A 21098-nucleotide genomic window follows, 5' to 3' on the forward strand; every position below is an offset into this window, starting at 1 on the left:
TCATCAATGAAAAGACATTGTCAGCTTAATTCTAACTAGCATATTATAGAAAGTAATTTTAGTACCTGAAGCAAAGTCTAGAAAAACTCTTTCATCTAAAGGAAGTTTATGCAAACCCTCCCTCTTTTGCTTCATATAACTTCTCCTAAACATATTCATAATCATCCACTCTACGTTATGTGGTCTTTGTCTCACTATTGTTGGCCCTACCTTCAAATACCTAGGCCCTAAGCTTTAGAAAATCCTCCTCCCTAAACCACTCTGCCTCTTCAATTGCTATCTTCCTTTAACAAGGGGAGGTAATGGCCCAGTGGCATTATTGCTGGGCTATTAACCCAGAGACTCAGGTGATATTCTGGGGACCTGGGTTCAAATCCTGCCAAAGCAGATGGCAAAATTTGAATTTAACTTTTTTTAAATCTACAATTAAATGGTGACTATAAATCCATTATAATTCTAATTGCTGGAAAAATCCATTTCGTTCACTCATATCCTTTATGGAAGGAAACTGCTGTCCTTACCTGGTCTGCCCTACATGTGACTCCATACCCACAGCAATGTGGTTGACTCTTAACTGCCCTCTGGGATGGCCAATAAATGTTGGCCTAGCCAGGAATGGCCTCATTCCGTGAATAAGTAAAAAAAAATCTTCCCTTAATGCCATCCCTAAAATCTCTTTCTTTGCACAAGCTTTTAGTCAGCACTTCTAATGTCTCAGTGCTTGACTTGACATTAATTTTTGTCTGATACACAGTGTGCGAAGTGTCATCGGATGTCTTCCTTGAGTTAGTGAAAGAGGATATGAAATAACAGCAAGTAGGCCATTTGGCCCTCCAAGTCTGATCTGCCATTCATGGCTGACCTAATTGGGTCCTTAACTCCACTTTCCTGCCTGTGCCCATAAACTGGACTCCTTTCCAGATATAAAATCTGTCTTAACCCATCCTTGAATATGAATGACCCAACCTCCCACACTCAAGAATTCCAAAGATTAACAACTTTTGTCGAGAATAAATTTGTCATCTCAATATTAAATGGGAGACCTATTGTTTCAAAGTGCGCTCCCAACTCTAGGTTTCCTTCCAAGGGGAAGGATTTTCTCATATCTACCCTGTCAAGACCCCTCAGAATTGTATATGTTCCACAAGATCACCTCATTGTTCTGATTTCCCATGAGTATAGGCCCCAACTGCTCAACTTCATAAAACAACCCTTTCATCCTGGGAATCAAGGCAAGAAAAGTTCTCTGAGTTGTCACTAATGCAAGTTGTTGTCATCTGCTGTTCGTTGATTTTGAGGATGTTGTCTATTCAGGACTGAGTTATGGATCTTCAGTTGAACAGGCTGGTTCGCGACTCACTGATCTTTGGGCAAATCAGATAGAACTTCTCAAAGTAGTGAGATCCTGAGTGCAGCATTTATGCATTTTCTCTGTTGCCACTCTGCCTTATCATTAAGGCCTTCAGACCAAAATGTAAGTATGCTCCTTCTTAAGTAAGGAGACCAAAACTATTTGCAATGTTTCAAGTTCCAAGTCTCGCCAAAGCCCTCGACAGTGGTAGCAAGACTTGACTGTTTTTACACTCCGTGTCCCTTGCAATAAAGGCTAATATCCCACTTAAATATAATATGCAAATATATGTTGTGATGCAAATAAAAGATTGGAGTGCAACAATTCCAAACTTAGGATACCTCCTTTTTCTGATTTTCTAAAATCAGAATCTGTCTTTCAAAAGCTTCTCTTCCATCTGTCGACAGGCTCCTCTGGTTTTCGATTTCCATTCCAGTCACATTCTACCAGGAAAGAAGACAGAAGAATCTTTTCATTCTCTCATTGCTCATGGATCCTTCTAGTTTTGCATTTTATGGTGCTGACACACATTGTATGTTATGTTTTCATCGTTCACAATCCAAAATTCCTTTCTCATGTGTGCAACATTAAATGCAAAGTAGATCACTTATTTAAATGAAGGTAACATTTCATTAATCATTTAGCAAATCAAACAAACATTCTGTGGTATTATGCTAAGTTGCCATGTTCTTTGGCTTCCATGTACATTTATTTAATATTTTGTTTCGATCACAGTAGAGGTAGCGAGTTGGAGCAAATATTGTGCCCATTGTAATAGCAAGCATCTGCTAATGTTAATTTAACTTGTGCACATACAAGCGGGCTCATGAATTCACAATGAGTCAAGTGCCTCGAATAGCATCAATAATTTCTGCGTATGAACACATATACAGATAGATATAATTGCCATCTTAACCACACCGTTACTCTGTCAAGCCCCGTATTTGATTACATAAATTAATGGCTCCCTTCACTGTGGCTCTGTTGCTTTCTCTTTTGCCTGTCAATACTTCCTTTTCATAAAATTCACCTTTGACATTTGCAGCCTATTTATGTCTTTATCTTTCTCCTCCTTTTCTTCTCCAAAAATGTTCAGTATGTTGCTGTTTGCAAGTCTATGTTCCCTTGTGGTTCCCTATGGTCCCTAGTTTTCTTCATCAATTCAGTCACTGACCATCAGCACTTTACTCTCTCGTTTTTCCCTTTGCTTATGAATGGTATTATCATTCCATCCTCCTCACGTTATCTCTGTTTTATACACTAGTTGTTCTTCACATTATTTTAGTTACTACATCTTCCTTAGCTGATCTGCATTGGCGCTACTTTGCTATCAAATACCTCATCCCCCACAGGCTCGTTTCTACCAGACTTTAAAGCCTTGTCTACATTTATAACCCTCTCATACTCACTAATCTTCTGACTCAGCCTGTGAATTCTGAACACCCTGCTTTTCCAGCATCACTGACAAAAATTTCAGTCATTTAGGCTCAACCTTTTACAACAGCCACACTAAAGACATGCAATATCTCTTAATGATCTATTAGGGAACATTATCTGATTCTGTCGAGGTAAATTTAGACCGTTCTTGTTAAACATATAATTCTTATCATTTTTCTTAAAAAAAAGCTCACTAGCACAGTTCTATAAGAACAAAAGTGTAGTTACATGCAGATTTACAATTACTATTTTTTTCGAGAACAGCAAAAAGGTTAATCCAATATTTAATGGTTTAGCCCTCTAGGCTTTTAAACTACGGTTTTCAAACAGTAGCAGATCAAAGTAATCATGTAATATTAAGACACTTTACTTCTTTACTATGAATTTATTCACCTCTTTATAGTCTCTGCCTTTTCTGAAGCTCAAGTTTATTTACCGTAACTTTTGGGGCTTTGCAAAGTGAAGACAGTAGCTGTGTATTTACAGCTTGAATCCAATACAGTACACTGATACAAAGGTAGGCACACCTAAGCTATTGTATGATGCCAGTTTCTTTACCTTATTTCAAACCACACCAAATTATATAAAGGACACTGCAACATTTTTGATCAATGACAGTTGCAATGAAACAGGTCAGGGCTTCCCAGTATGTTGCAAACTTGTTGTGCCTTGCTCAAATGACTAAGGTATATGCACAATCAGCATGACCTGGAAATTACAATAGCTGACAAACCTGCTAGCAGTAGTTAAATTGGGCAGCTGCACAATAGCAAAAATGTTGAACTTTAACTCATTTATAAAAGAAAAGAATCAAACAATAAAAGGAAGCAAAAACACAGAAATATTTCTCTCCACAAATGCTGCCAAGCCTAATAGGTTTCTCCAGCATTCTGTTTGTTTGCAGTATTTGGCTTAATAATACAAGGCCCCATTTTAATCTGATAGGCTTCACTGAAGAATATAATCATCACTGCTCAGCCTTGCATCAGTCCAGGTGAGTATTTAACAGCCTAAAACAAAGGAGGTAATTCCTTATTGCGTTTGAGTAGAATAGGAAGAAACTGCATCTAGTCCTGTAAAAAAGATTTTTTCCAGAGGTGAAGTAGAGGACAGCAGAAGGAAGGCGAGATTAATTTAAGCATAGGTAGCTAACTGATGTCTCGAATGAACTACAGTGGAGTTGAGAGATAACACAGAAGAACACTGAAGAAATGTGTAAGAAGGGTCCTGACACGAAAATGTTAACTTTCCTACTCCTCTGATGCTGCCTGGCCTGCTGTGTTCTTCCAGCTCCACGCGGTGTTATCTCTGACTCCAACAGTGGCAGTTCTTACTATCTCTGAGTCAACGGGTCCTCAAATACTCAAAACCAGCTCTGTAACATGTCATTTGAATGTGTCACATCAGGCTCTCAAAACAATGCTCAATGTGAAACTCAGGCACGGCAGCCCACTTCCAGCAGGATAGAGGAAATGCTTTAAGGAAACTCTCAAAGCATAATCGAGGAAATCAAATATTCCTCTTTTCCCGCCACAACTCATGGAAGTCCCTTCCCTGTGGCCAACTGTGGCAGGGTCTGCACTTTACACTTGGACCTATCAGCCATCTCAGAATCCATCAAACTAGAGAGAGTGAAATTAAGTAATCCTCAATAAAGGAAAGTCAGTCAAAGAAGCAGAAGGTAACTAGCAACCAGGGAGACAATGGCTGAGTGGTATTATTGTTAACTATTAGTCCAGAAATTTAGCTGATATTCTAGGGATCTAGGTTCAAATCTCACCAGGGCAGACGGTGTAATTTGAATTTGGGAAAAATCTGGAATTAAGAGTCCAATGATGACCATCAATTTGTTGTTGGGAAAAAACCCATCTGCTTCACTGATGTCCTTTAGGGAAGGAAACTGCCATCCTTACCTGGTCTGGCCTGCATGTGACTCCAGGCCCACGGTAGTAGTTGACTCTTAACTGCGCTCTGGGTAATTAAGGATGGTCAATAAATGCTGGCCTAGCCAATGACACCCTTATTCCAAGAATGAACAATAAAAAAAACATATTTTTGCGACGTGCATACATTATGAGTTCCATACGGACACACAGGCTGAATAATATAAGTGTGGGTTGGTGGCTACAATGCAACAATATTGCTACGAAATTGAAAAGTCAAAAGTAAAATCATACAAGTCAGAAGAAATCCATCTCATCTGTACCACTAAAAATGCAGTACTACCTACACTTGTCCCAATATTGGCAGGGACCCTCAACCAAGAATCAGCACAGCAGTTTTGGGAGGGCCTGATTTTCAAGTTATTAAAATCAATCGCCAGAAAATCTATTAGACTGCACTAATGTAATTAAAACTAGCTATATTCATAAAATCAATGCCGACAAATGAGCAAGCTATGTCTTGCAACATTCATGTATGTTTAATGAGCAAGTAATGAAGTTCTCCATTGATCTCATTTTTGACCATGCATTCCATTTATCCTTTTCTTAGAAAGTTTATTTAATGTCCTCATTATTAGGTACACTGAAGCTACTTCTCACTTAAAGAAACGTGGGCACCACTATCAAGACCAGCATTTATCGCCCACCCCTAAATTCCTTCAGCAGGAGATGCTGAGCCACTTTGTTGAATTGCCACAAGCTATGGACAGCACAGTGGCTCAGTAGTCAGCACAGCTCCTCACAGTGCCAGGAATCTGGGTCCGATTCCACCCTCGGGCAACTGTGCGTGAGGAGTTTACAAATTTTCCGTGTGTCTGGTTTCCTCCAGGTGCTCCAGTTTCCGCCCCCTCAAAAAATTCCAAGGCTAGGTGATCTGTCCATAGGAAATGCAGGGCTAAGGGGATGGGATGGGGGAATGGGTCCGAGTAGGATTTCCTGCAGATGGTCAAGATGGGGTGAATGGCTTGCTTCCATTCGACAGGGATTCCATGAATCAGAGATAGTAGGAACCGCAGATGCTGGAGAATCTGAGATAACAAGGTGTAGTGCTGGATGAACACAGCAGGCCAAGCAGTATCAGAGGCTGACGTTTCGGGTCTAGACCCTTCTTCAGAAGAAGGCTTTTCAGAAGAAGGGTCTAGGCCTGAAACGTCAACCTTCCTGCTCCTCTGATGCTGCTTGGCCTGCTGTGTTCATCCAGCTCTACACCTCATATCTCAGATTCCATGAATCCCTGTGACCTACAGAGATCTACAGTGTTGTTAGGAAGAGGGTTCCAGGATTCTGATCCATGGACAGGCCTGCAGTATAGGATGGTGTGTGGCTCCCAGGGGAACTTGCAGATGGGGATGTTCTCACAATACTCTATTTCCCTAGCTCTCTTTTCCTTTTCACCTCAGAGAAACACCACTCTGATCTACATCAACAACTCTAATGTAGTGAAGACTTTCTTGGTGTGTAAACTAATGTCACAAATGCACTTAAGAGGCAGGTAATACGATGTGCCTGCTACAGCAATGGGCACGATGCATAATTGATTAAAAGCAAATGCACCAGAGATACCTATCCTCTCGAATATAGTGACAAACTTAACGTTTTACAAACAAATAGATTCGGAACCCTGTGGAACAGGAGGGAACGATGTCCCATGTTCATTACTATCTCCTGTACTTTTAGTGCATCAGAACATAGCATGTGCATGTTGGCAGCAAATTAACATAAAACAATTTGTACCCAGTTTCTCAGTGTCTCCCTTTACGCAATTTAGTTTCGAGATTTTCAAAAAAAATCTAGTTTAGCGCTAGAAAAGGATACGCGCCTTAAACAACCCTCTTACTTTAAGAATTGCCACCAATGTTGTGTTTTAACCAGACAGTCCGGACTCGGTGCTGAGATTCTGAAATGCACAGCGGGCACGAACTCTTGCATTTTTACGTTCGAAGTATCACGCCCACCGTCATTTTCCATTTGTGTCCCCCACCACTACCATGGGGGTGTAGGCTAACTCAAGGCAAGATCGCGGTTACTTTCCCTCGGCCTTTAATTAACCAGATACCGTCCTTAGTCACACCTCCCCTCCTGCTCTCGCTCAGATATGGACTTGGCAATGAACAACGCCAGTCTCTGCATTTCAGACTAGGATTTGGACACCCCGGAGACTGCATTTAACAGATCCGGAGCTTTATGGATAGATGTGCTCGAACTGAAGCAGACAGCTCCCGCTCCTCTCTCTGAACCTTCGTCTCCTGCTTGTAAACACACAAACTCCCAAGTAAACATCACATTCACTCACTTACCGCAATCCCTACAGTTCGGGGGGTGTCTTGATTTTTTTTTTCTTAAGTGCACAGACACAAGTCGAAGGAGCGCCGTTAGCCCGTGCAACTGTTTAAGCAGATAGTTTGCAGCCACTTCCACACAAGGCAGTGCAAACAACACAGCGGTGAGGAAATTAACCTGCACCACTTCAAACCGCGGAGCTGCGCAGCTTCCACTCAATTGCTTTGTTTTTGTAAACTCGCCTTACGGCTAACCAAAATATTCCCATTCAACAGGTGCTAATACGGTGGAAGGCGCGCTTACCTGCACTTCATTTCATCGGGAGGTACAAAAAAATAAAGCTGTCCCAGTTTGTTGCTTATTTTGAAAACATTCAACTCCAACACTGTTGCAGTGAGGTGACAGCAATTAACCGCCGCATCCTCTCTGTAATAAAACTGCAGGTGTAAGGGTTTTGATGCTGCCCTCTAATGGAGCTTTGCATCCGGATTTGTTTTTATTTAAAGTGTGGAAGCTACTGAAACAGGACAGCAAGGTTTTGTTTATTCTAGAATATTGTGTGCAGTTTTGGTCTCATTTTCTGAGTAAGGATGCTCTCGGTCTGGAGGGGTTGCAGCAATGTTTTACCAAGTTGATTCCAGGGATGGCGGGTCTGAGTCCATGAAGCGAGATTGACCAGGTTTTTGTTGGAGTTCAGATGAATGAGGGGAGATCTCATAGAGAATAATAAAATTCTAACAGGACTGGACAACGTAGGTGCAGGGAGGATGTTCCCAATGGTGGATGTGTCCAGAACCAGGGGTCACAGTCTGAGAATTCGGGGCAGACCATTTTGAACGGAGATGAGGAGAAATTTCTTCACCCAAAGAGTGGTGAGCTTGTGGAATGGTGAGTTGATGCAAAGACATTGGATGTATTCAAGAGACAACTAGATATAGTAGTTGGGGCTAATGGGATCAAAGGTTATGGGGTGAAAGCAGGATTAGGCGATCGAGTTGGATGATCTACCATGACTGTGAAAAATGTTGTAGCAGGCTAGAAGGGCTGAATGGCCTCTGCCTTTTCCTACCTTCTATGTTTCTTCGTAAAAAGAAGAATGGTATTGATAGGTTCAAGAGAACTATTCCTTATGAATGGACTCGGATCACATCAACAAAGCCTTGGTCCTAAAAATTGGTTTGACCTTGACTTTAGTTTTAGTCTTGTGTTTGGACTTTGGGTTCTTTCTTAAGTGTTTGCAGACAGCAGTCTCCTAGAAGACACTTTGGGACTTGCACAGGGAGTTTCACCCACTAAGATTTCGAGAACTACTGAACATATTTTCACTCATGGTATTAGGAAATAGGTTGGGCCATTCTGTAATTTCTTGTTCTCAGAGTTTTAATCAGACATAAGTTTGAAACTCAGCCCAAAAAAGTAGTCAAAATTGTAGCTGTTGCTTTCATTATATTTTTCAGGCTTTTCAACACTTGCTCCTCTCCCTCCCCAACCCCCACTTCCATTTAAAACAAAAATTCTTAACTGAGGTTTCATTTTCCAAACAGCTCACATGAACGATGAAAAGAAATAAACTGGTGCTCTGCTGATAAACTACTAATTGAGATCTATCTTGAAATAGGACAAGTATATCAAAAAAAAATCCTTACAAAAACACTGTTTCCAAATAGTCACCAAACAAAAGCTTTGCACCTCAGAACCATAATGACAACAGGAAGTTCTCGTTTGTGACGGAAGATTTGCTGCAGACTTTTTTGGGGGTATTTTTTTAAATCTCCAGCCAATTAATTTATTGCAGCACATTCTGTATAGAGACAACAAAAACAAGGAACAAGTCTCCTATACTGTTCAGATATGTTAAAGGCCAACAGAAGACATTTATGTCCAGAGTAAGGTAAACATCCCCACCTTTAACTGATTGCTAAAACATACTTCATTTGGCACAGATTAGGAACTGCTGCAGTCTTTATGCATTTCGTACGTTGACAGTGTAGCAGCTGTACTGAGGCATATAAATTACCAAAGGTATAGTCTAAATTAACAGTGCCTGATGAAACTTTGCTAGAACTCATTAACACATAAAAGGACTGAACTAGTTATGATTATCAGAAGTCTTTTGCCAAGTTCTAACACCTGGAGATTTTTTTCTAAAGAAGCTGCACCAGACTGGGAAAACACAACCTCCAGTTAATGTTCGAGGGATGGGGGGTTTGAACCCAAACATGGCAAATGGTGAAATTTGAATTCAATTTAAAATGCTAGCAAAACAGCAAATATCTAACCATTCCTGCTTGTGGTAAAAATCCACCAGGTTCACTAATGTCCTTCAATGAAGGAAATCTGCTCTCCTTAAATGGCCTTTCCTACACATGACTCCAGACCCACAGTAATGTGGTTGACTCTTAACTGTTTTTCCAGGCAATAAGTAATGGGCAGTAAATGTTGGCCAAGCCAGCAATACCCACATCTATTCAACAATTAAAACAAACAAGTAGCCCTGGCAATAATTGTTCAAATTTCAAAGAGCTGTGGAGATGTGAGATAGAGTCATAGAGCACGGAAACAGATCCTTTGGTCTAACTAGTCCATGCTGACCATGTTCCCAAACTAAACTACTTCCACTTCTCTGTGTTTGGCTCATATCCTTCCAAACCTTTCCTGTTCATGATTTTTTAAGCATTGTGACTGAATTCACCACTTCCTCTAGTAATTCATTCCACACACAAAACACTCACTGTAAAAATGTTGCTCTTGGTATGCTTTTTAAGTCTTGTACCTCTCATCTTAAAAATGCATTGTTTCTAATAGTCATCAAGCAAAACGATTGGGCCTCGCAACCATGATTTGGTTTGAACTCCCCTATCCAAGGGAGAAAGACCCTTGGCATTCACCTTATCAATGCCCCTCACCATTTTATATACCTCAATAAGGTCACCCCTCAACCTCCTATGTTCCAGAGAAAAAAAAAATCCCACCCTTTCCAGCCTGTTTTTATATCTCAAATCCTTAATTGCCGGCAATGTCCTGGTAAATCTTTTCTGAAACCCCCTCCCCCCCAGTTTAATAATAATCCTTATTGTAACAAAGTGACCAGAACTATACACAGTACTCCAGAAGAGGCCTCACCAAAGTCCTTTACAATCTCAACATAACATCAGAACTTCTGTACTCAAAGGTCTCAGCAATGAAGGCAAGCCTTCTTAAATAACTTCTTAATCACCCTATCTACAAGTGATGCAAATTTCAAAGGCCCCTCTATTCTATGACATACCCAGAGCCTTACTATTAATTGTATAAGTCCTGTACATAGAAAACACAGTGTGGAGATGGAGGAACACAGCAGGCCGGGCAGCATCAGAGGAGCAGGAAAGCTGACGTTTTGAGTTGGGACGCTTCTTCAGAAATCCCTATTTCTGCAGAAAGGTCCCGACCCAAAACGTCACCTTTCCTGCTCCTCTGATGCTGTCTGGCCTGCGGTGTTCCTCCAGTTCCACACTGTGTTACCTCTGACTCCAGTGTCGGCAGTTCTTACTATCTCTGAGTCCTGCACTTGTTTGTGTTACCAAAATACAATACCTCACATTTATCCAAATTAAACTCTATCTGTCATTCCTCAGCTCATTGACACAATTGATCAAGATCTCTTTGTTTTGTGTTTTTCTGGGGGAGTGGAGCCGAGTAAGGAGGAATTTTAGACGTGCCAGTTTCTATTAATCTTGATATTACCGTTACTTGCTGTCTGACCCAACAAGCTGAACAAATAGCCCACAAGTGAAAAGTTGGATTACCATTAAGTTAAAATAATTAATAAAATATGGAATAAAAGACCAGCGTCGGTAATGATGATTTTAAAATGATCTGATTGTCTTCGATCCATCTGGCTCACTAGTCTGCCTTGTGGTGACTCCAAATTCCCAACAGTGTGGCTGACACCTAACTCCCCTCCGAAATGGCCTAATGTAGTCCTCACCTTCGTCAAAACTGCTCTGAAAATATGGATTGATTATCCAGCATCAACCTATACATAGAATGCAGACAAGACACATTTTGTCCAGCCCACACTGTGAACTCCTCTTTACAAACACCTGCTGGCACTAAAACAGGGAGATGTTTCACATAGTAAACAAACACAACCTGACACAGCCATGCTTTTGGGGGTGGGGGGGGGAGTTGTTGGTGGGGGGAAGAAACCTAAATCACAGGGCCTGGTGCTGTTTCTGGCCCTCAGTTTTGCCCAACTTTACTGACCTAAGCACGGTCGATCCTGGAGCAGAGCCCTAGGCCGTAGCGTAGTTACCTGTTCTGACCCCTCATCAAGCCATTGTTTTCATTGAACAATTTCAGATACTTCCAAAATGATCCCACTGGCTGGCTGTTTTAGTAGAGGTGGTGACACAACACTATATAGTCAAGAAGGAGTTGTTCTGGATGTCCTAAACAGTGATTCTGAACTCCATTAAGTCTGATGCCAAATGGGCAAACGTGGGGAAAGAAGCCTCCTGTGGATTACCAACCCCAATCCTCCTTCAGCTGATGAGTCAGTTTTCTTTCATATTGAGCGCCCTTTTGAAGGGTAGTGAGCGCATAGAATGCCCTGTGAGTGGGAGTCTTCATTTCTGACTGCCAAGGATGCTTGGTATCACCATTACTGACCAAGCTGGCCAGGTTCTATAGGGAATAATCTCAGATGAGTCTACCATAAGTGGTGAGGGCACCAAAAATTAAGGAAAAACAATTAATAGCCTCAAACTCACCAAGCTATTAGTTGTAGATGCATCTGTCCATGACATTATTGGTGCTGTGGCCACTGTACAGTCCTTGTGGAGATGAGGTCCTTTCATCACATTGAGGATACCCTCCACTGAGTGATGTGACATTTCCAATGTTTTAAATACGATAGACCCAGAACACATCTACCTGCTCGAAAATGGGCACCATGAGGCATTGCTATGAAGTAAAATTGTATTCAATGACAATCTGTAACTTCATAGCCTAATATATCCCCCACTCTACTATTACCATTAAGCACGAAAATGGATCAAGCATGGTTCAAAGTAGTACGCAGCAGGGCTTGCCAGGAGCATACCTAAAATTGAAGTGCCAGCCTGGTGAAACTACAACGTAGGACTACTGGAACGCAACATACTATATACAGAACTAACCAATTCCACAATCAACTGGTCAAATTAAAACTGCGCTTCTGCCAGATCCAGTCATGATGATTTGTACACAATCAAACGATCACTGAGAGGAAGATGTTTTGTGAATCTTCCCATTCTTAATGATGTGAGAGCACCGCATCACAGTTTAAAAGACAAGGCTAATAAGTTTGTAATCATCTTCTGCCAGTTCAATTTCTACTAATGACACTATTGATGGAACTATACACAGCAAAAACTATGATCTCTTCTGAATGCTGATAGTATCATTATGACATGTGCTCAAGTACTATCTTCACGATTATCCAGTATAGCTACAACACTGGCATCTATCTAACCAAGTGCAAAATTGCCCAAGTAGGTCTAATCCACAACAAGTAGGTTAATACAATCCAATCAACGATCACCCCTTCAGCTGATGGATGATGGCATCAACAGCGCAGTTTCTCCGCAAAAATCCGCTCAGTTTGAGCTCTAACATGATCTACTGGGCTTCAGACCACAAACAGCTTTGGTCCAAATAAACACGGCCAAAAAGAGCAGAGTTTCAGAGTTAATACGGAAGTATTGTCACTTCAGACATCTTGTTGCTTTCACACTGCTGGCACTTATGGCTAAGCTCTGTAAGTGTTAAATATAAACAGTGTGTCTTATCAATCGCTTCTGCTATTTGTATGGATTGTAGAGTGACTGATCTGACAGAGCCACTCACCAGTTACTTGGAATGAACAGGTAATATAAATTGTTATACTTTACACAGCTATGGAGAGACAAACTCCTCTGGTAGAGGCTGCCTCCAGGTCATCCTGGAGAAGATTGGCACAGCTTCACGAGAAGACTGAACACAGTAAGGCTTAAAATAAAAACAAAGTGCTCTAGATGCTGGAATCTGAAATCAAAACAGAAAGTGCTTGAGAAACACATCAGTTCTGGCATCTTTTTACAGAGAGAGAAACAGAGTGAGCATTTTGAGTCCAATATGACTTTTTGGATCTGAGTTTCTCTTGAATTTTATGTGATACAATAAATTTTTGCTCTGTCCAGATAGGAAATTTGAGGTCAAAACCAGGCCTGGCCATTGATGAGTTCAGACATTAGAGAGGAATTTGATGCCAAAACAACAAGATCGTTATTTGATTTGGAACTCATTAATCTCTCCTGTGGGTTCTGCTGATATGCTTGAACTAAGTTTTCCAGGTTCCATGACTTCTCAGGGAGGGTAGGATAGGATCACATGCCCTTGATCATCTAAAGAAGAAATTCTAGTTAAAGGAATTCCAACAGAAGTCAGAATAGTTGTACTGGACATAGCTTCTTCTGGCAGCAGACACCCAAGGAATAGAGAAGAGACCAGGAAAGGCTGCTGTCTTTGTCTCTTATTCAGCTCTGGAGGTTCTGCTTTGGGACCTGAGGAACTGCAGTGAGGTGAGATTTCTTAAAGTGGGAAGGAAGGGGACGGTGTCTCAAACCAAACAAAAACAAAACTCGTTAGAGAAACTGAATTGGGGCAGCATGGTGGCTCAATGGTTAGCACCAGAGACCTGCATTCAATTCCAGCCTTGGGTGACTATCTGTGTGGAGTTTACACATTCTTCCTGTGTTTGTGTGGGCTTCCTCTGGGTGCTCCGGTTTCCTCCCACAGTCCAAAGATGCCCAGGGTAGGTGGATTGACCAGGCTAAATTGCCCATAGTGTTCAGGGATGTGTAAGTTTGGTGGATTAGTCATGGGAAGTGCAGGATTACAGAGATGGGGTATGGGATTGAGTCTGAGTGGGATGCACTTCAGGGAGTTGGTGTGGAATTTTTGGGTCTAATGGCTTGTAGGTATTCTGTGAGGTCTGGAAGCATCTGTGAAGAGAAAGCAGTATTAATATTTCAAATCCAGTGATCCCAGTGAGGATGGCAGATTTCCTTCCTGAAAGGACATTGATGAACTAGATGGGCCTTTATTGCAATCAGTACTGGTTGCATGGTCATTATTGGACTAGCTTTCTAAGTCCAGTTTTTTAAAAAAAATTCAAGTTTCATCATTGATCGTAGTTGGATTCAAACCCACATTGTAAACCTGAGGTTCTGGATTACTTGTCCAGTGACATTCCCATTACACCATACCATGCTCTCAAAGGGAAACATGACATTTGACACAACAACAATCCTCTGTGAATGCCTCAGCCTTTTGGAGCACCAGTCCTCTCACATGTCCAGCGAAATGCGTCTCTGTCTATGATTCTGGTTGTCAGGGGTCACACTTCCTTTGAGCTAGATCTCTGTGTCTATCTGCATGGTTGAGTTGGGCTGTGTTGTTCGACTCTATGATTCTATGGAGTAGTATGTGCCCGAGGTGAAGGCAGCTGATATTGGTATTGCTCCAACAGTTGCTCCTAGCAATACATCAATTGGTGCTGCTGCCTCATTTGCTCCGTAGACAAGCTAGAGCTGCCCCTACATCATGGCTGACAGTAGGAAAGTACACTAGAATGCGATGACGTGCAAAACACATGAAGTAATTCCCAAGAAGTGGGCAGCCACCTGTCAGACACTGAAGGCAAACTCTGAAAAGCAACGTCTCGCTTGGCCATGCCTACAGCTGTTCAGTTTCACTGGCCAGTGCCTTCCCAGTCTTCATCAGTTTCACTGATGAAATACCACTACTAAGGTCTGTGTACTGACCCTGGTGCGGTGCTGGCAGCTTGAGGGGTATGCTAGCTGCCTGTTAAATGCACAATCCTACGTTAAAACAAAACTTAACTGCCTATTAGAAAATTTAACTCTCTTAAATGACATCTGCAAGAATTGTTCCATGTGAAAAACCAGCGAAAAATATTTACATCCAGTTTCTCCTTTTAGGTAGTTAACTGTCCACCTACACCCAAGCCGATTTTCTCTTGCCTGAAAATAATCTGTCCAAGACCTGAGATTGTTGTGATAACTGTGATTCTGGTGACTACCCATGGATTTGCCTTGCATTCTCTTGTTTGCTTGTTCGAACTTTAACTACAGCAGCAAGCAACAATTTTGAAGGAAGGCTTTAGTGGAAAGTAACTCATTATCCAGGTAAAATGTCACCCTTCACAACAACAGAAACTGACACAGAGAGGAAGATGTTGAATGGAATTGATGCTTCATCATAAATTTCACCTAGTATCAATTATTTCAACAGAAGCATAACTTCACAGATTCAACTTTAGGAGGCCAGACCAGTGGGTGAGTCATGCAATGTCTTTATACAGGATAGGACTGTATTGGGAATAAAGCATGAAGAAAATGACGTGTGACCATGGATCTTGGTGAGCATCTGACAAAGGCCAACTGTCCAATTTCACTTTGCCTTATCTTTTTCCCTGATCTTCTTCATTCCCTATGTTATCAGTTGCCTAGGCCCTAAATTTTGGATTTGCTTCTCTAAATTTCTCCCGTTCTATCTCTTTTATAGGAGTCTTGAGACAAAAGAATTTTTCCTTAAGTATTGTTTTCTTATGCTGTTTGCTATCGAATGTTGCTGGAGAATGGTCCTGTGAAGTGCTTTGGCATATTTAGTAACAATAAATTCTCTGTCTGAAGGTAACTTATTTTTGTTGTAAAACAGAGCAGGACTAGCTCTGAGCTGGCAGCAGAACCTCTCAAAACAAAAGCTTTTTAATGTTATTCATGCACAACTTTTGGAGCAAAAGTTTCTGATTCTCCAACAAGGAAAAAAAATCCAAAAGGATAATATGAGCTGATGTGAAATCCACTTTAAAATAGAGACGAAATTTCCCCTCGGATCACAAGATTACTGATTGACAGGACCAGCGTGGCAATCAGCTGATCCAATCCATGGAAAAACAGGCCATGAGAATAACGGCTAACATAAATTTTACCCTCAATCTTAAATTTGTTTAATGTTTTTTGTTACACTGAAATCTTGAAAATGTTGATTCCACAATTACTCATTGTTCTTTGCAAATGTTGATCCTATTTTGCGTACCTCCTGTGCAGTTGTAATCTGAATGCCTTGCTCTGTCTAAGCACCCTATGATCTGTATGTCTTTGTTTACTAAGATCTCCCTGTCCTGCTCACAAAACAAAGCTTTTCACTGTACTTAGGTACATATGACTACAATAAATCAAAAATCAAAAATCAAAAATTGATTTTACAGGATGATCTGCTCTCTTATTTGGTTTAATGTGTAGGATTTCTTAAGAAATATAAATATCAAACAGTTTTATTTTATCAATTATAGCCCATTTCACTCGAGAAAAAAAATTAACTGCATATTTTATCGATAAATATTGCCCCACAGATTTTTAAAATTAGGAACTAAGATGAAATGAATGCAAAAATACTTGAATGTGTTTGATTTTTTGTGTAATATTAACATTTCTGGTAGCTGGAGGAAGGGACTGTGACCCCAAAGGTTTGTCATTCAATGGTATTTCAGATGGCAACTCTGAAAGTGTAGAGCAAAATGGAATTAGGGGCTGCAGGACATGGCGTGCAGTGGGAAATCTGCAAGTCCAATGGAGTCTAACGCACATTTGGAAAGCAACTAGCTGTATTTTCTAATTACATTCTAGATATTGACATAAGATTCTTGCTATGCAGTATCAGGATACTTAACAAAAGTGATTATTTCTTATTAACAACCTCATTAACAAATTGTGCTCCCAAGGTGCTGCTTGGCCTGCTGTGTTCATCCAGCCCCAGACTTTGTTATCGTATCATTAATAAACTATCTTGCCTCAATAATATGCAAAATCCTGTCCTACCACCAACTGTTACAGTGACAATTCTCGCAATGTAATTCAGAGCAAATACCTACTGACTCCAGCTTGCCAGCTAGCTCCTCCAGTTGTCTAATCTCAGACATCCAGTAACAACATCAAGGACACATTCCAAGGCACAAGCTGTGTACATCCCATATCGTAGGACACCAGCAGCTTAGAACCCTCAGAGCACCTCTCCAGTCCACCTGCAGGATTCATCTGCACTTTATAGCTGCACCACGAGGTGATCTGACAATTAGCATTATAATGCTGCTGAAATGATGCTTGCACACAGAGACGTGCACCAAACTCACAGTCTAGACCAGGAAGCATCCTGGACTGTTCACTTGTTCTCTTAGCCATCACTTACTTAGTGCCTACTTGGATGCTCACAGCATGCCTATCTCACCTTGCCATGCCATGCTGTGCCGTTTAGCACATTGGTGCTATAAGGTTGACTTATTGTTTAGTGTACACATACATACACACACACACGCACACACACACACCCCTTGATAAACACACACCTCTCGACACACACGCACACACACACAGACACAGTCACCACACATTCCCCTCGACACACACACAGACACACTCACTTCAACACACACACACACACCTCGTCAAACACACACACACCTCCACACACACACCTCAACACACACTCGTGCGCATGCACACGCACACACACACGTGCACAAACACTCATGTTGACACACACACACACATCCCTCAACACACACACACTCCTTGATACATGCACACGCGCACGCACACACACACGACATTCACCTCGAAACACACACTCACCTCGACAACACACACACACACACACACACACACACACACACACACACACATACTTCGACAACACACACACACACTTCGACAACACAGACACATACACACTCTCACCTCGACACACACACACACTCACATCAATACACACACTCACCAACGAACACACACTCACCTCGACACATACACAGACACACATACACACACACATCGACACATACACCCTCACATATACACACACACACACACACACACACACGCGCACACACACAGACCTCGACAACACATACACACACACACACAAACACACACCTCGAAACAAGCACGCACACACACTCACCTCGACACACACACACAAACGCGCACACACACACACCCCTCGACACACACTCACTTTGACACACACAAACAGACACACCTCGACTCATACACCGTCACATACACACACGCGCGCACACACACACACACATACACACACACACACACACACACACACACACAGAGGCGCGCGCGCGCACGCACACACACACACACACACACACACACCGACAACACACGCACACACACATTCACCTCGACACACACACAAAAACGCACAAGCACTCACCTCGACACACACACACAGGCACACATTCACCTCGACACGCGCACACACACACACACACACACACACACACACACACACAAATGCACACGCCCACCTCGCCCAACACGCACACCTCGCCGCACTCACACACACATACCCACACCCACACACCTCGACACGCACACACACAGACACACACACACCTTGACACACACAGACACACACACACACACCCAGACACAGTCTCTCACACACACACACACATACACACACACACACACACACCTTGACACACAAAGACACACACACACAGACACATTCTCTCTCACACACACACACACACACACACACACACAGAGTCACACACACACATACAAACACGCACACATCCACACCCACCCACACACACATACACCCACACACCTTGACACACACACCCCGGCACAGACACAGACACACTCACCTCGATATACACACACACACACACTTTCAGAGTTGCCATCTGAAATACCATTGACACACACACACACACCTCGACAAACACACACATACATCCACACACACACACCCCGGCACACACACACACACATACACACACACACACACATCTTGACACGCACACACACACACATACACCTTGACATACACATCCTCATATACACACAGACACATACACCTTGACACACACAAACACACACTCTCTCTCCTCTCCACACAGACACACACACATAGTCCTCTCCACACACAAACTCACAATCTCACTCCTCTCTACACAGGCACACACACACACACAGACACACACACACACACTTCAACAACATACACATGCTCTCACCTCAACACACACACACACTTTGACAACACACACACACACACACGCTCACCTCAACACACACACACATACACTTACATCAACACACACACTCACCAACGAACACACACGCACCTCGACACACACACAAAGACACACACACGCCCCTTGACACACACACAGATACACACTCACGTCAACACACACACACACACACACACATACACACACACACACCTCAACACACACACAACCCCCTGACACACACACACACACACCCCTCGACACACACACACCCCTCAATGCACACACACCCCTCAACACACACACATGTACATACACACACACTCACATTGACACACACACACAAACACACAGCTTGACATATACACCCACCCACCCCCCCCCCACACACATACACACACACACACACACACACACACACACCCCTCGACAACACACACACACCTGACAACACACACACACACACTCCTCGACACATACACCCTCACGCACACACACGCACACACACCTCAACACGCGCACGCACACACACATCTCGACAACACACACATCAACAACACACGCACTTACCTCGACACACACACACACAAACACACATGCACTCACCTCAAAACACGCCGCGCACACACACACACACACACACACGCACACACACACAAATGCACACGCCCACCTCGCCCCACACGCACACCTCGCCGCACTCACACACACATACCCACACCCACACACCTCGACACGCACACACACAGACACACACACCTTGACACACACAGACACACACACACACACACACCCAGACACAGTCTGACACACACACACACAAACACACACCTTGACATATACACCCACACACACACACACACACACACACACCTCAACACGCGCATGCACACACACATCTCGACAACACACACATCAACAACACACGCACTTACCTCGACACACACACAAAACACACATGCACTCACCTCAAAACACACACACACACAGACACACACACACACACCCCTCGACACACACATACATACACATAGACACACACACACACACACACACACAAAAGCACACACTCACCTCGACACACACACACGCATAGCCACACACACACTCACCTTGAAGCACACACACTCACCTCGATACACACACACACACACACACACACACACACACCTCAACAACACACACACAAACCTCAACAACACACACACACGCCTCACACACACACAATTTGACACACACACACACACACAACTTGACACACACACAAACACACACCCCACGACACACACACACACACACACCCCACGACACACACACACACACACACACGCTCTCACCTCAACACACACACACACTTACATAAACAAACACACTCACCAACGAACACACACTCACCTCGACACACACACAAAGACACACACACACCCCTCGACACACACTCACCTTGACACACACACACACACACACACACACACTCACGTCAACACACACACACACACACACCCCTCAACACACACACAACCCCTTGACACACATACACACACACACACCCCTCGACACACACACACCCCTCGACGCACACACATGTACACACACACACTCACATTGACACACACACACACAACACACACCTTGACATATGCACCCACACACACACACACACACACACACACACACACACAAACACACACACCTCAACACGCGCATGCACAGACACATCTCGACAACACACACACTTACCTCGACACACACACACAAACGCACATGCACTCACCTCTAAACACACACACACACACACACACACACACACACACACACACACTCGACACACACACACACACCTTGACACACACACACACACACCCCTCGACACACACATACATACACACACACACACGCGCACACACACACACACCGACAACACACGCACACACACATTCACCTCGACACACACACACAAACG

The 21098-nt window shown here is 42.8% G+C and overlaps 1 protein-coding gene across 6 annotated transcripts in view; it reads right to left on the bottom strand.

Moving 5' to 3' along the window:
* tnip1 (TNFAIP3 interacting protein 1) overlaps window positions 1–21098 on the bottom strand; it is a 74640-nt gene that overhangs the window by 17147 nt on the left and 36395 nt on the right. For 3 of the 6 annotated variants that reach the window (XM_048539639.2, XM_048539648.2, XM_048539674.2), the window contains one exon: window positions 1693–1794. In XM_048539639.2, the coding sequence (XP_048395596.1) occupies window positions 1693–1794 (102 nt within the window). Of the gene's footprint in view, window positions 1–1692; window positions 1795–6568; window positions 6792–7028; window positions 7160–7314; window positions 7466–21098 lie in introns of those variants that run through there. The other 3 variants (XM_048539665.2, XM_048539682.2, XM_048539657.2) reach the window with 3 other exon arrangements.

This window comes from Stegostoma tigrinum, chromosome 1 (genome assembly GCF_030684315.1).
Source record: "Stegostoma tigrinum isolate sSteTig4 chromosome 1, sSteTig4.hap1, whole genome shotgun sequence".
Lineage (NCBI taxonomy): Eukaryota > Metazoa > Chordata > Chondrichthyes > Orectolobiformes > Stegostomatidae > Stegostoma > Stegostoma tigrinum.